The sequence below is a fragment of the Macrotis lagotis genome, chromosome 1 (assembly GCF_037893015.1).
Source record: "Macrotis lagotis isolate mMagLag1 chromosome 1, bilby.v1.9.chrom.fasta, whole genome shotgun sequence".
NCBI classification, from domain to species: Eukaryota; Metazoa; Chordata; class Mammalia; order Peramelemorphia; family Peramelidae; genus Macrotis; species Macrotis lagotis.
In genome coordinates this window covers 857,385,474-857,401,345 of record NC_133658.1, presented here as the reverse complement: position 1 = coordinate 857,401,345, position 15,872 = coordinate 857,385,474, and the positions used below count along the sequence as shown (strand labels likewise).

Sequence of the window (15,872 nt, the reverse complement as noted above, 5' to 3'; positions counted from 1 at the left end):
TTTCTTGGAGATGGTGGGATTTTGATTAAGACTTGAAGGAGGCTAGAAAAACAGTATGAGGAAGAATAGTATTTCAGGCACAGGAGACTGCCAGGGAATATACACATTGTTTAGTGCTTTAAGTAGCTAGAGGCCAGTCACTGTTAACACAGTTAATGGTAAATGCAAGTGTCAGTACAGCTAAGAAATTTTCAAAAGAAGTTCTTGGATCCAAGATTAAGAACTCTCAGTAAAAGCAATTTGCAATCTCCTAGGGAAACAGTTTCAGACAATAACTTTTTCCTGCCATTTAACTTTAATCCTCACTGATGAAATGCACATTCTCTTTTTTGACCAATTTTTGGTTAGAAATAAAATAAATACCAAAAAATGGTTATCAATAGAATTTTATAGATTATGCTCACTACTATATTTAGGCAAGCCCTAGGATGGACCAGCACAGTCAGAATGCACTGGCAAACAAATTACAACCTGTATCAGTATTCTGTATATGAAGGCAAATATGGCCAAGAAGTTTCTAGATTCTAAGTTCCCATAGGCAAGCACTTTTCTTGATTCATAATGTATATCTCATGGAGCTTTGCACACAATTGGCATTCAGATGTTTGTATAATAAATCCTTCTAAGATCTTAGGAGTCTTTATTTTAGTTCTGGTAATACAACCTCCATTAACCTTACCTATCCCATCTATAAGAAAACTAAACAAACTTCTATGAGAAGTAATAGTCATTTTTAAGGATTTAAAAGGATTATCAAAACCAAGAATGTGTTTATAGGAAATTATGTTAAAAAGAAAGAATTTGAAAAATAACTTTTAAAAAGGCTCTGAAGTCCCCTGGGATGGGAAAGCAATCCCAAGATGCACAAATTGGAACTTTTAAGTTAAGAGGTTGAATTATATAAGAAGCTGACAATACCAAGGATCAGTGGGATCCCAGGGATTTCAAAACCATTGACTATACATAACAATATTACTTCCATGTTTTCCAGTTCTGAGTTTTATATATTTCATTTCATGTAAGATTTACCAAATTATGAATTTTTCAGGTGTTTCTACTGATTGGTATGCAACACTGGATATGCTGAAAGAAAGCTGTCGAATCGCTAGCAGTGTTAATTGGTCAGATGTGGATCTTTCACAGTTTCAAGGTTAGTTGTGGCCATATTCTAACATAATGCCAAAAATATTTTGTCCTGCCTTTTTTTATATATCATTTTCTTCAGTTAGAAATCCACATCCTGAAACATTCTTCTATACTTGAAAATTGACACTTTGCAGTGGTCTTGTAAAGTTGGTATGGACTCACATCTTGAAAAAAATTAGGCCATCCCAGAAGTACTTCAACAGCCCATTGTCATAGGAGAGATTAGTAGAAAGTTTCTGGGCTGAAAAAGCTTGTAGCTGTTTGCTAGATTTCCCCTTCCATTGTCTGAAAGACTGTGTTAAATATTTCTTTTAATTTTTTCCCCCACAGGTTTGATGGAGAGTATGAGACAGGCTGATCTCAAGAACTGGTCTTTAGATCAGGTCCAATTTGCAGATCTCTGTTCTTCTCTTAATCAGTTCTTTACCCAAACTGGTCTTATCCATTCACAGAGTAATGTTCAGCAAAGTGTTTGTCACAATGCCATGCACCCAACAAAACCTTCCCAACACATTGGAACAGGTATAGAGTTTCTAAATAGTTTTTTATTTTTTTATTTTTTCATTTTTAATTGAAAATTTAGTGTCTAGTAACTGATGTTCAGGTTATGAATCATTTAAACCTTATGTTCAAAACATTAAATACAAAACATATCTTCATCTTAGTTACTCTTGCTTGTAGTTCTTTGTAACATTTATAAGAGTTTATCATAAATTTTTCTGTAAAAATTTTCTGTAAAAAATTTTCTTTAAAAATCTTTTTAATTGCTTTTTTGCATTTTTAGTTTTTCCTTTAGTTTATTTTTTTTAATTAATTAAACCTTATTAACATCTAAGTACCAACAGAGTATGATATACTAGAGTCATTTATATTTTGTTATAAAATTGTGAAATTCTCTGTTTTAATTTGTTTGGAATTATTAACTTGGAATGAAGGTAGCAACCATATTTTGAAATAGCATAATGGAAAGAAAATTAGATTTAATGTCTTAATAAAAATCTGTTCAAATACCAGCTTGATTACTAATCTATCTTTTGTGATATGCAAGTAATCTTTCTGGACCTGGATTCTTCAGAACAGAGAAGCAATGGACTCAGTGAATTTGAGGGTCCCTTTTCACCTCCAACTCTTTGAATTAGTGATGTATAAAAAGATCATAGAATCATTTACTTGAAAGTAGGGGACAGTAAAGAACTATAAACAAAACCATTTTGCTCCTGACATTAAAAGCATTTTTTTTCTGAACCTAATTAGCAAAATCCAAGTATTATCTGCTTTCCTTAGTTCTAATAACTTTTCTGCTTTTTATACGTTACCATTTGCTGCATTATAGAAGTTTGTACTGTGAGTGTTCTTCTGAATCTTAATTTCTTGTATTCACTTCTCACTTTGTTCACTTTTGCCTTTACTGAAAATAATGAGCTTTTATCATTGTTTTATTTCATATTTCTTCTTCTTTCCTCTAGGGATCTCCAGTTTAATATTTATCGTTCCTGGAAAAATTTTTGTTATTGCTGCCTCTAGTATAATAATATAAGTCTGCCTTTTCCATTCATAGTGCTTGTTTCTCACTGGGAATCTAACTCAGAGCCTTTACTGGTCCTTTAATTCTCATAATACTTTTCCTTGAAATTGTCTACTTTTTCTCACTACGGGATGTTTTGCAGTTCATTCCCCATATTTTAGAAAAAAGGAGGAATGAAAATTAATTTAACCTCAGCATAAACGGCCTCCTTTCCATTTTATCCTCTTTCTTTCTTTCTCAGCTTTTTAAAAATGTTTTCAAAAAGAACAAAAAGCACATTCCTTCATCCTGTCTTGCATACTATCTCCAGTTTCCTTAAAGAAATTATTTTCAAGTTTATAGAAAAAGTTTGCCTTCCCTGTTGGTTGTTTGCTTTCCCTGTTGGTTGTTTGCCCATACTTTGATTTAAGGGATGTTAGGAATGGGAGCGCTTCCATAACTCCTGGAATTGCATGGGAGAGGTTGGATGGCTACAGGGGAAAGAGGATTAGAAGTTATGATTGACAATTCCTAGGGACAGAACAGGTGCAGGGATTTGTGAAACTATCATGAAGGTATTTTTAAACTAGCCGGGCAAAAGTGTTACCACAGGTTAATTTGATAACCTTTTCTAGACTTCCTTTCTCTGAATACAGTGGTTCATTTTCATGAAGTCTTTAAAGTGTGAGCTTCTTTGACTGCTGTTGTACTGCTGTTTTACTACTGTTGTAATTTTATTTTTTTCATCATTATCCTTCCTGATGAATCTGTTCGAATAATCTTCGGCCAGCTTCTCTTCTCATTATCATTGCGTCTTTTCCCAAAGTTCTGCCAAGTCACTCTTGCTTTTATGTGTCAGTTCTGTTTGTTGTGCCATGCACATTCTCCTCAGTCAATTTTGAAAGTGACATTGTTGAAACAACACTGGTAGAACAGGAAACTGGACACTTGGGATCAAACCTTGGCCCTGCTACTTTTTTCCACATCATTGATAAGCCACTTCATCTCACACAACCTGTTTTCTTCCTCCATATAATAAGAGGGTTACAGTAAAGGATCTGTGGGGGTTTTGTCCATTTAAACATTTCTTTATCACTACTGGAAGGAAAACAAGACCATTTCTCCTTCCTAAGCAGTCTGGGTGTAGCAATGTACCTGAGTGTAACAATGCTACTTAACTCTATATATCACATCACTGCTTAACAGTTCAACTATAGGTTCTCAATAATATAATTAAGCATTGCAAAGCTCAAGGCACTGTATGATTGTTTAGGTTTAGTATTTCTTTTTCTTTTAAATTTTTATTTAAAGCAATGAGGTTAATTGACTTGCCCAAGGTCGCACAGCTAAGAAATTATTAGGTGTCTGCAGCTGGATTTGAACTTGGGTCCTCCTGACTCCAGGTCTGGTGCTCTGTCCACTGTGCCACCTAGTTGCCTTTTAGTATTAATTTCTAAAGGTGATTTATTGCCTTCTGGTTTGTAAACTACTTTACAAATATCTTAGTTTATCCTCATAATAACTGTAAGACATACTTTTATTAGGCACATTTTACAGATGAGGAAACTGAAGCTGAGAGAAGTTAAGTGACTTGCCAGTGACTCTATCCACTGTGCCACCTTGATGCCTCATTTCTTTCTCCTTTCAGTTAGATAATCTTCTATGTCTATATGGTTTGCCCTCTGTCTTTACCTAAATTCTTTCCATTTTGGATTCTGCTTTCATTTTATCCTTTGGATCCTGCCAAGACTTGACATCAAAGAATAGGAAGTTATATAATATGAGTAACATCTAATGAGTTCTTTATGCAGATCAGAACCTACTCTGGAGCTAGTCTGAAAGAGTTGCCTAGAATCTTAAGAGTTAACATGACTAGCCCAAGATTATCCCGTCAGGGAGAATTTCCTAATGTAGAAGATATGATTGAAGGGGCATACCCGACTTTTGTATATATATAGTGTGCTTGCTGACTTGAGTTTCTTTGCCCTTATATCTGTGAAACTTACTATAAAAGGGTACTAGTCTATGTTCAATGGCTATTTTCTACTATGTCACACTCATAGATGAGGAAACTGAAGTAATGAAAGATGTTTTGACTTTTCCTGAGATCATAGGCAGGATTAGAAATCAGTTTTTCTGATTTTGAAGCTTGGTTCTCCTTCTACTGACAATACCGACCCATCCTGCCTCTTTTTAAAAAAATTTTACTTTTTTAAACTTTCCTGCTGAGTAGTTTATTTAGTGAACCTCTCTTCTTTTTTTCTTTTTTCAATCTTATGACCTTGACATCATTTACTTTTATCTTTTGATGATTAAGTGGCTGTTCTCAACTAGACCACATCCTCTCCTGCGTTTTAATAAGTCAGCCCTGGAAGTCATTTCTCTCTTTTTTAATCTTTGATCTCTCCTTGTTTACTAGTTTTATCCCTACTACCTACAAAAACACCCAAATTGCTCCCTTGCTTTTTTTAATATTAATATATTTTTCCAAGTACATGCAGTGTATTTTCAACAATCATTTTTTTCATAACATTTTGAATTTCACATTTTTGTCCACTGTGTTAGCTTCAATTACCATCTCTATGTAGATGTAACCCAAATCTATGTTCTGACTGTATCAAGTCTATTATTTTAGTTTCTTTTAAGCTCCAGACTTAGATCACCAGCTACCTATTAGACATTTCCTACTGGAACTCCCTTAGATATCTCAGTATGTTCAAAACAGAACTCATTTCTCTTCCTAAGCTTGCCTTCTTCCAAACATCCCTTTATGGTCAAGACCACCACTATCCTTCCAGTTTCCTGGGTTCTAAAGCTGTGTCACTCAAGACTCCTCACTCTTCCTCATGCCTCAAATTCAGTTAAATTTTGTTATTTCTTTCTATACTTTCTTATGCAATTGCACAACTTCTTTTCCAGGCACACAGTTTAAACTCTTGTCACCTTCCACTTAGACTATTGCACTGACTTCTTAATTAGTCATTCAGCTTCAAGTCTCTTCTCATTCCATTCAATCCTTTATACATCTGCCAAATTGATTTTTTCTAAAGCACGGCTTTGAGGTGTGAATGTCACTTAACCTACTAATAAACCCCAGTAGCTCCTTAGCATCTCTAGGATAAAATACAAACTCTTCTCTTTGACATTAAAAGCTCTTTATTAACCCTACATTACTCTTCTAACTTTATTACACATTATTTCCCTTCACACATTACAGTTTGTCCTTCCTAACATTTTGTGCCTGGGATTGACTATTTCCCAAACTTAGATTGCATTCCTTACCTCTTCCTCTCATAATTTCTGATTTCTTACATGACTCATCTTAAGGGCTACTTTGACCAACTGCTAGTGCTTCCTCTCCATTATTTTATTTTGTATATTTTATTTATCTACTTGTGTCTCTTCAAATAGAATGAAAGCTTCTTGAGGGCAAGGACTTGATATATTCCCAGGGCCTAACATATTTCCCGTAACAGTAGATGTTTATTTGATTATTTGATTAAAGTGAAGAAAACTTTAGTCAGTCAGTATCAATCAGTATAGATCAATACTATTTATATAAAGTCATCCTGATATTTTAGTGCTGTTTTTAAACTTTACTTTTAGTTTTTCCTAAATTTGCTCTTATTATCTACAGGAAACTTGTACATAGACTCCAGGCAAAACCTCCCTCCTTCAGTGATGCCTCCCCCTGGTTATCCTCACATCCCACAATCACTTAGCAGTCCAGGATCAACAATTGCAGGTAACTTAATTTAGCTTCCCTCTTTGAAAAGGCATGTGTTTGTATTTATGATGTAAATACTCTATATTCAAAGTATGTTGCTGAATCTCCTTATAGCTTCTACTGGGTCCACACACTTAGTTCTTCTCCCAGTCTTAGCCTTCTTCTCTCAGGATCTCAAATTTCTGTCATCCTGTTGACTTGTGTACTTTCATCATGCCATTGTGGCTTGATTTTCCCATCTAGCACTTAGAATTTCTACAAATTAAATGTTTTTTTTGCAAGGCAGTGGGGTTAAGTGACTTGCTCCAAGTCTACACAGCTAGGTAATTATTGTCTGAGACTGGGTTTGAACTCAAGTATTTCTGATTCCAGGGCTGGTGCTCTATCCACTGCACCACCTAGCTGCCACTAGACTAAAATTTTCAGTGAAATATGGTCAAATATTTGTTGAGTTCTTGGTATTATATTTTTGAAAGGACATTGATTGACACATTAACATATGTGTCTGGGGATGGCATGAGAGTTAGAAATGGCAAGAGAAGTCTCTAATGCCACAGGATGATTGACTAAAGATTAGAAGAAATGTCTTAGAAGGAAGCATGATAGCTTGTCTTTATTCATCTGATAGGCTAACTTAAGGGGAGGATGAGATGGGTTTTGCCTGGCTGGGGTGGGCTGGGGAGGGGAGTTTCAGAAATGCAGGTTTCAGCTTGATATGAGGAATAAAATTTTACAGTGAGCTATCTAAAAGTAGAATGGGCTGCATTTGGAGGCAGAGAATGTCCCACCTTTAAGGACATTCTCTTGTTGAAGATAGGTGTAAGGAATTGTTTCTGCCTTGACACTGATTGGATTATGTGCCCCTATATACCTTACACGTCTAGAAATTCTATGATTCTGCTAGTACAATTTGAGCCATAGAGGTGTGCATAATTGAGGAGATTCTTCTAGCCCAATGCTTATGTATTTCATCAAATGTTAAAAGTTTAGATTATCATCAACAGGATAGGGAATTATGTAGCCAATTGAGTGAAGGTCAAAAAATAGCTTCCTTAAAGGGAACTTATTATTAGTTACATGATTCTCTTTAAGCAACAAGTTGTGACAGAATAATAGCCTCATAACAGAACCAAGAGACTTGGAGAAAGCAATAGAAAATTGAGAATTAGATTTTTTTTGGTATTAGCAAGGTATTTGACTATACCAAATGGCATTCTTATCTCTCTACTAAATGGAGTGGGTAAGAGATAGTTTAAATGAGTGCTTTCTGACTTCTCCATTTTGCTTCAATGTTAAATATTTCCTCATTGTTTTTGGAGTCACTGAGGTTGGGACCTATCCTATTCAAAAATTATGCCAGTTTTGCACCTGAGCTCTAGAGGAGCTTTCATTTTTTGAAATATTATATATCTGCTTATGATCTGCTCATGGGTGTGCATGGCTGGGTGGGAGAAATGGAGAAATGGAGTGGGAAGGAGTCACAAAGATGTTAGAAACTATCCAGTCCAGTCCCCTTATTTCAAAACCATGCCAATATTAAGTGGCAGCTTTAAGATTCTAGCCACAGCATTTCAGCATCTGACTATACAGATAGCATTCTTATAGCATTACCAGCTTCCTGCAGAATGACAGAAGGCAAGGACCTAGTCTTTTGGGAAAGGAGTCAGAAGTTTCCTATGGGATACCACTCGCTTTATCCCCTTTTCTGGTAGCCTTATAAAGGCCTGCTCATATTTCAGGTTTTTTTCCCCCAAGTCTCTCTTAAACTGCTAGAACTCAGCTCACTGACTAATGTCCTATGTTATGTGTTTAATTACAGTACTTCTAATTTTTGTGGAAAAAATGGTCCAACTTTTTCCACTTTTTTTTATAGGACATCATGGAGCAATGAGCCAGCAGCATATGATGCCTTCTTCAGCCTTCCAGATGCGTCGCCCTCTGCCTCCAGATGACATTCAGGATGACTTTGATTGGGATTCTATTGTGTAGGACTTTGGAGGGCAAAAGAATTGTGACCTCGTTTTCCATACATTTAAAAAAAAAGTGAACCTGAATTCACTAATGACAAGGTGAAGATTATAATCACTATAAAGATACTATCTAAATTTACTTTGAAGACAATCAAAAATATTTAGCAGGATAACTTATGGCTTTTATTTGACCCAAACAAGTACTCCATGTCCGTCTCCCTGCCAGCTGCCGTAGCTCATTACTGTCATGTGATTTGGACAGCTTTTAGCTTGTGTTGGTTTGATGTTGACCACAAGTGCCAGACTGATTTCTAGGCAGAGCCTCTTTTGCTGCAAGCAGTTTATAGATACATATGTGTAAATATATGTACAAAAGTAAGAAAATTACACTTTTTCCTAATTGGGTTATAATATCTTATTAAGAAAAGTTACTGTGAGTTTCAACCTTATTAGGCTTTTTTCTGTAAGATTATTTTCTTTTGTGTAGGTAATAAGAAATTGACTTTCTAATTCCAATTTCCCTTCACAATTCTGTAGGCCAAATAGTACATGTGCATTTGACTTCTGCCCAGGAAGCAAAGGAATTCAGTGTCCACAATTTGAAAGTTTGCTACACAAACCCAAAGTGGCAAGTTTTTTATGAGTACCTGAAGAAAAAAATAAAGCCAAAGTCATTTTGAATTTTTGTTATTTTCTTGGCATATGTTGTCAGTGGCCTTTGTTCATTTTAAAAGTCCTCTGTAATGGTTTTAAAATTCATTTGACCAGATAGAAATTGAGCACAGTCTGATGCTTTTAAGTAGTATCCAATGCTTATACTTTCACTTTCTAATATATTTATTATTATAAAGTTTTATTTTAATATTTATTACTACTACTTCAGTGAAAGTTCCACTCCAGTTGGGCTCATTGTGGAGAAATAGAAAAGTTAAAGTAAAGCATGATTACAGTCCTAAGTAATTATGGATGAACCCCCAAAACTTAAATTGTCTCACTCATTCTGGATGTTCTGGGAATAGTCACCATTTCTTTGCTTTGGGTTTATGGAATTTGATAGCTAGAGAGATTCTTAGTTGTCAGTTTGGAGTTCAGTTGTATTACTGAATTTCCTGTTGGAAATTGAAGAATTAACCTCTCAATTTCTCTGATAATTACAGTGAAAATATGTGACAAATTTGAAATTAACAGTCTTGGAATTGGATGTTTTCAGGTTTTGTTTTGTTTTGTTGTTAATATAAATATGCTTATTTTTTTAGTTTTATAATAAAACTAGAGGAAATAAAGTTTGAAAATTGAAACATTTAGAATCTTCAATAAGGTGGAAGAGAATTTGCCAAAATTTCTCGCTTCATATTGGTTCCATCTAATCAAAGAATGAATGAGTGCCAGCCTACCAACCATTCCATAGAAAATCTGGTCATAGATGATTTTCCCTCCCTAACCATTAGCAGTTGAGAGGAATGGTCATTCTGTAGTTAGGTAGCAGAATTTCTTGTTTAATATGCAATATCTTGAGTTTATTTGAGGTTAGGGGATTATATTTGCTCTTGGGAAGCGGGGGGGGGGTGTTCTCTTCTTGATTCTGAACTTCAAGATAGACCAGATCTTCCTACTTTCTCTATGCACACACAGCCTTGTTCTTCTTGTCCTCTATTCCTAAGTCTCTCATTCTTTCACCAGCTGGTAGATGTGATGTTGAGCTCCATGCTCACTTGCAGACACTTCAAACAAACAGGCAATACACAATAAGGTTTCCTGGGTGTATCTGTTGTTAACCACCTGCAGCATGGTGAAATTCTCCTATATGTTGTTCATCATGTATTTCTCTGGTAAATGCTTTTGCTTGTGGATGAAGTTGATTATATATTCACAGAGAGAAGACTGGTGAATTCGGTAGGAGTAGTGACCATTCTCATAGTGGGTGTACTCTGTCTCTACTTTCTCCACAATCTGTTTGCCAAAGGAGCAGACTTTGGTGGAGCAGGTGATGACCATGTTATGATCATGTTCTCAGGACTCTCATACTGACTGGAGACCCCATAAAAAGAACTGCCTTCATCCTCGATGTTGGTGTTGAGGTCAGCCCAAACTTGATGAGGAAGAAAACCTTAAAGGGTTGAGACCTCCCTTCTTATCAGGGAATTTGTTTTAGATCTGATGACTATCCACTGCTTCAAGGTAGGAGTCACTATAGCTGGGGCTGGCCTGGCCAGTATGTACAAATAGGTGTTTGTTATAGCTGGCCACATTTTGGCCTTGCCATGGAGGGTTGACAGGGTGAACCCAGTAGATCAAACCCTGGCAGAGGGAGTGGAGGCTGAACAGCATAACTTTGTTGAGAGAAAGGTTTCACATCATTGTGAGTTCCATCTTGACCTGGCAAAGTTCCTTGCCAAAAACCCTGAGACTGCTGGGTAGGCTGATCCTCAGGTAAGGGCCATTTTATTGTGGAAGGTTGTAGCAGAGATGATCTGAGCAGTTGACATGGTAGCTATATTCTGCATAGCTTTGTCCTTAGCTGCCTGATCCTTTAATTTGGCTTGGATCTCTCGTCCATTATGGGGCCAGCACCTGGTGGTTGTGTCTAGATACCTACTTCCTGGTTCAAGTCTTCTTCATCTGGAGCTGAGTGTAGTAAGCGATCAGCTCATTACAGCCACACATCTTGCCTTCATCTTGATCCTAACATAGGGTGGGTAGATGGCAAGGGCCTCCTGGAAGCCCTCTCCATCATTGTCAATGGGTTCATCCAAAGCCTTATTGACCTTGGAGACAGTGTTCTCCTTAGGGGAGGAGGTGGGAGAGCTCCACTTGTTGCAGGTAATGGTGCCGGCTGGGCACTCCAAGGCTCCACTTGGAGAAGGACTCGTGGACCTGTTTCAGGATGGGAGAGGCAAGAGGGATGGTATGCTAAGTGAGTTCTGAGGGTCACTCAGAGATGCACCAACTCAGTTCCAGCCCTCCAATGATGCTGAACAGAAAAAGGGGCAGGAAAACCCTGGAATGAGACTGCTAGTCTGTGGAGGTTGGGAGGACAGGGTGGCAGAGGGCTGGGCTGGGATGCTAGAGCCTTGGGGAGCCTGCTGTCCCTCACCGCCCCCACCCCCACCCCGGCCTCAAATGGCAGTGAATTTCTTAACTGAAAAAACACACATCTTTTTTCTTTTCAATGAGAGACTTATCATTATCTTAAAATGACATACAGGGAGACTAATCAGTGGGCTAGTGATGGAGAGGAGGGAGCATCTTGATGTCATCTAGTTATCTGAATCCTCTTCCCTAGTGGTAAAAAATCTAGAGGCCCCTACATAGAAAGTACAGAGGTAAAATGTTTGATAGTAATAGCTCCTAGAAGATAAGTTTAGATAGTTTGTTCAAGGCCAGTTTAAACATTTCACCATTGGTAGCAGCTTCCAGTCTGTTTAGATTATTAAGTAGTAATATGCACTTTAAAACCATTTTAGATATTTGAATGCAATTTTTTGCATTAGTTAGAAATGTGTGCTTGAGCTAACCACTGACTGAAATTTTGCAAATTGTGTGAGGTTAATTTCCAATTTGATAATAAATTTGTTGATTCACAACTATCGTTTTTAGCAAGAATGGATCCTGAGGTGAAATCTCAGTATTGTCTTATCACTCCTCTTCTACCATCTTGTGGTTCAGAAACATGGACAAGTGTTTTCAATAGAAAACCATCCATTTGTGCCTGGACCTCAGTTTTTATCCTGATATGCTCGAGGTGATAGTTAGAAATTAAGAAGTTATGCCTTGTACTCAAATTGACCGTACACTTTTTGGAAACATTAATAAATGCACAAAACTCACAGTGGGGCAGCCTGTCCAGGAGAGCAGTGCAGCTGGCATTTGTGGCCTGGTTTTTTTGAATGTTAATGTGTCAATGTGCTTTCCTGTAAATATTTGTCTCTCATGTCCTTCTAGGGTGGGAGGGAATCGACCTGGGGATTATTTCCAATGGAATAGAGTATTTTGATATTGTTCATTCAAAGGGTGATGTGTACATATCTATATTGTATATATGTGATGAAAATGCATTGGCTTTTTGTGCATCACAACCTTTTATCTGTACTGCTGTTCTACAGTCAGTGTTTTAATGTTTCTACCGTTTTGTTATTGCACGGTTTACTACTTTGCCTCTATGATGAACGGCACGGATTCTTTGTAACAGTTTAGTGCTATAGAACTTATTCCAAGTGTCATTAGGATTGTTGCTGCCAGAACTGATATGCATGAATGGCACTTAAAATAAAGATATTATGTTAACTCCATTTTTTTAAAAAATTGATTTTTATAAGTTGTTTGCTGTAATTGAGGGAATAGATCTAAAAACATTTCTTCAGAATAGATAAACACGTAAACACTATTAAAACCTGCCCAGTACCTTGTAGTTTGAATGTTTTCTAAATGTTTGTCCCATGTTCTCTTGTTCAAAGAGAATTTTCTTCTTGAAGGCTTACCTTAACTAGGCTTCCTCAGATAGGAATGAAGGGGCCCCTCTTAAGAGTTTTGGCATTCAAATAGAAAACTCAGTTCAACAAACATTTCCATTTTTAAATAAAATTTGTGTGTTCCTTTACTGGACATTAAGAGGCGTAAAACCATAAGGTCCACTCTCACAGAGCTCAAGAGTCCAGTCAGGGATGTAGGACATGTATCCATAAGTTGAATAACTGATTTAATTATTTAGGCATTTCATTCTTTTAATGAGCTGCTTGTGACCAACAACAACAAAAAATCCATAACTTTGTGGCTACTATGTTGTAGTGGACTCTTCCACACTTTTCTAGACTGGTCGTTAGACTGCAAGGCATAGCCTATATTCCAAGCCATTCCAGTTTGCTTGGATCCGTCAGAATTTGATACTGTGGAAACTCAATGTAATAATAAAAAATGAGACGTGTAAAAAGGCAGTATTTGAATATGCACCAACAAAGTAGTAAGTGATTGGAGAGGGAAGCATTGCTGTTGAACTGATTGCACTCAGATGAGTAAATGGGCTGTCCTCTAAAGCAAAGTTTACTTATATATCTTATCATTTGCTAATTTGTAGTAATTTTATTTTTACAAATTTACACATACCAAGAATGGATCCGGAGGTACTTCCCTTCCTGCACATGGGTTTCTCCTGGAAAAATAGATGTAGAGACTGTGCTAGCCTTCAACTAATCCAATTCCCTCATTTTAGAGTTGGGAAATCCAAGATGTCACATGGAATTCCTTATCAGCAGAACCCAGACAAACTTGTCTGCCAAGGCAGTGCCATGTCTAAAAACCATGAATTCATTTATCCATTCATCTGTTTATTTACTAAATATCTAATGTATGTATCCAGGGGCCTGTGCTTGACACCATGGGAAATGTCAAGGTGAATGAATGGTTCCTCTCCTTAAATTTAATCAAGAACTGAATCTTATACATATCTAACACATAACAACATGAGGAGAAAAAAGGGTGCAGTAGGATCAGGAAGAACTTCTTGCAAGGAGATGGTCTTGAATATAGACAAAGGGAGAAAAGATGCTGGTCAAGACATCTTATAAGAACTAACACTAGTTTATGTGGTTCCCCTCTTAAAGCCCATGTCCTTTAGGAGGACAAGAAGAGATTTAGTGGAGCAGAAAAGATCCTAGGTTAAATCCTAGATTTTTAACCACATTCATGTTTTACTGTATGTCATGTTCTAGTTAGTTGTAAAGTTTGTCTGGGGGGCGATAGGCAGCCAGGTGGCATAGTGGATAGAGCACCAGCCCTGGAGTCGGGAGGACCTGAGTTCAAATTTAGCCTCAGACACTAATTACCTAGCTGTGTGACCTTGGGCAAGTCACTTAACCCCATTGCCTTACAAAAAAAATACAAAAAGTTTCTCTGGGACCTTGCTGGGAATCCTCTAAATTACCCACTAAAGGAAAAGGGCCCTGTCCACATTTTGCTCGGTTCTAGTCATGAGTAAGAACTTTGGTCATGAGTAAGAACTTGCCTCTCCTGGTCACCAGAGGGCACCAAGGAAGCAACTAAAGGCCTTGGAGCACTCTGTCCTCCCAGATAAACTCTTACTACATGTTATCCTCAGCATCTCTTTCTATACTCCTTTGACCATCTTATTCATTCCCATGACAGTATCCAAATATTTTTCCCAAACCTTCACCCTCTGCTCTGCCCACCATAAACTCACGGTTTCAACTGCTATCCTATCTTCAAATATATATATATATATATATATATATATATATATATATCTATATCTTGGGAGCTCCAACTGAACATATCTAAAATTTCTCTAAAAGTGAATTGTTCATTCCCAACCAACACAAGGCATTTTTAAAGTGTTCACTTTTTAAAAAAAATTAAAAGAAAGCTTAAAACCCCATTAAAAAAAACTCAAGCATGAAGATATTTAAAAATGAAAGTAGAAGACAAATAGAAATGGATCCCTGTACCACGTATTGACTTGGAAAACCAACAGATTCATCAATTTTATTTTGTGTAACACTTCCCAAATGCATTTTAATCTAGTTGCTGCTTGGGAATTTGACACCTGGTATGGGGGGGATTAAAAAACTGAACTCATCCAAGAAGATTTGGGTTTAAATCGTGGCTCTGACACTGGCTATTGAGAAAATTATTAAGCCTTTTAATGCTTAAGGTAATTCTGGTACAGAGAAAGTTGATAATCTCAACTGTTAAGAGGGAATTTCCTCACTAGAATTTACCCATATTAGATTGTTTCTTTTTCCTTTGGTGTTGAATTGCCTGACGTCAGACAGCAAGTATTAAGCGTCTGAAACTGGATTTGGGTAAGGTGCCAGAGATACAAAAATTAGTGTGCAGCAAACCTTACACTGAAGGATACTCTAACGAGTAAAACAGCATTACCTATATATAAAGCTATAGAGAATATAAACAAAATAAACTAGTCACTCTGCATTCCCTCCCGACTTCCCCATTTAACTTTGAGCACCAATATCTGGTCACTCATGTTGGAAACCATGGCTCATTTCTTGATGAATCTTTGCCTCACCTCTCTACATTCAAATTAGTTGATGAATCTTTTCAAATCTCTACAGTATTTGTTGCACTGGTCCTCTCAACTTCAGTTCTAACACCACCCCTAATCCAGGCCCTCATCTCTTATCTAAAGAATTGTAATATAAATCAGTCCCTCTACTGTCAGTAAATCATTGTTTTTAGACTCAGTAAATTTTAACTAGGGTTGATTCTTGAAATGTGAGGTACTTTGTCCAATGATTGATGAGCTGAACTGTCTCAATCCTAAATTCTTTTTGTAAGTAAAACTAGGTGGTGCAGTGAAGTCAAGAATTCCCAAGTTTAAATATGACCTCAGACACTTGACACTTACTAGCTGTGTGATCCTGGACAAGTCACTTAACCTTGATTGCCTCACATCCAGGGCTGTCTCCAGTTCTGACTAGAATCCAGTTGGCTTTGGGGGAGAAAGACTAGCACAGCACCCCCTCATTCATAACCAATTTATTTGCTTGGTATG

At 36.9% G+C, this 15,872-nt stretch overlaps 1 protein-coding gene and 1 pseudogene across 10 annotated transcripts in view; one reads left to right on the top strand and one right to left on the bottom strand.

The window, feature by feature from the left end:
* The window catches only part of FOXJ3 (forkhead box J3), a 155,131-nt gene extending 142,495 nt beyond the window's left edge, over positions 1 to 12,636 (top strand). For all 10 annotated transcript variants that reach the window (XM_074217782.1, XM_074217781.1, XM_074217784.1 and 7 more), the window contains 4 exons: positions 1,049 to 1,150; positions 1,477 to 1,668; positions 6,288 to 6,395; positions 8,251 to 12,636. In XM_074217782.1, coding sequence (XP_074073883.1) covers positions 1,049 to 1,150; positions 1,477 to 1,668; positions 6,288 to 6,395; positions 8,251 to 8,366 — 518 coding nt within the window. In that variant the 3' untranslated portion in view covers positions 8,367 to 12,636. The remainder of the gene's footprint in view (positions 1 to 1,048; positions 1,151 to 1,476; positions 1,669 to 6,287; positions 6,396 to 8,250) is intronic.
* Positions 10,013 to 11,226, bottom strand: LOC141508175 (transcriptional enhancer factor TEF-3 pseudogene; annotated as a pseudogene).
* Positions 12,637 to 15,872: the final 3,236 nt, after the last annotated feature.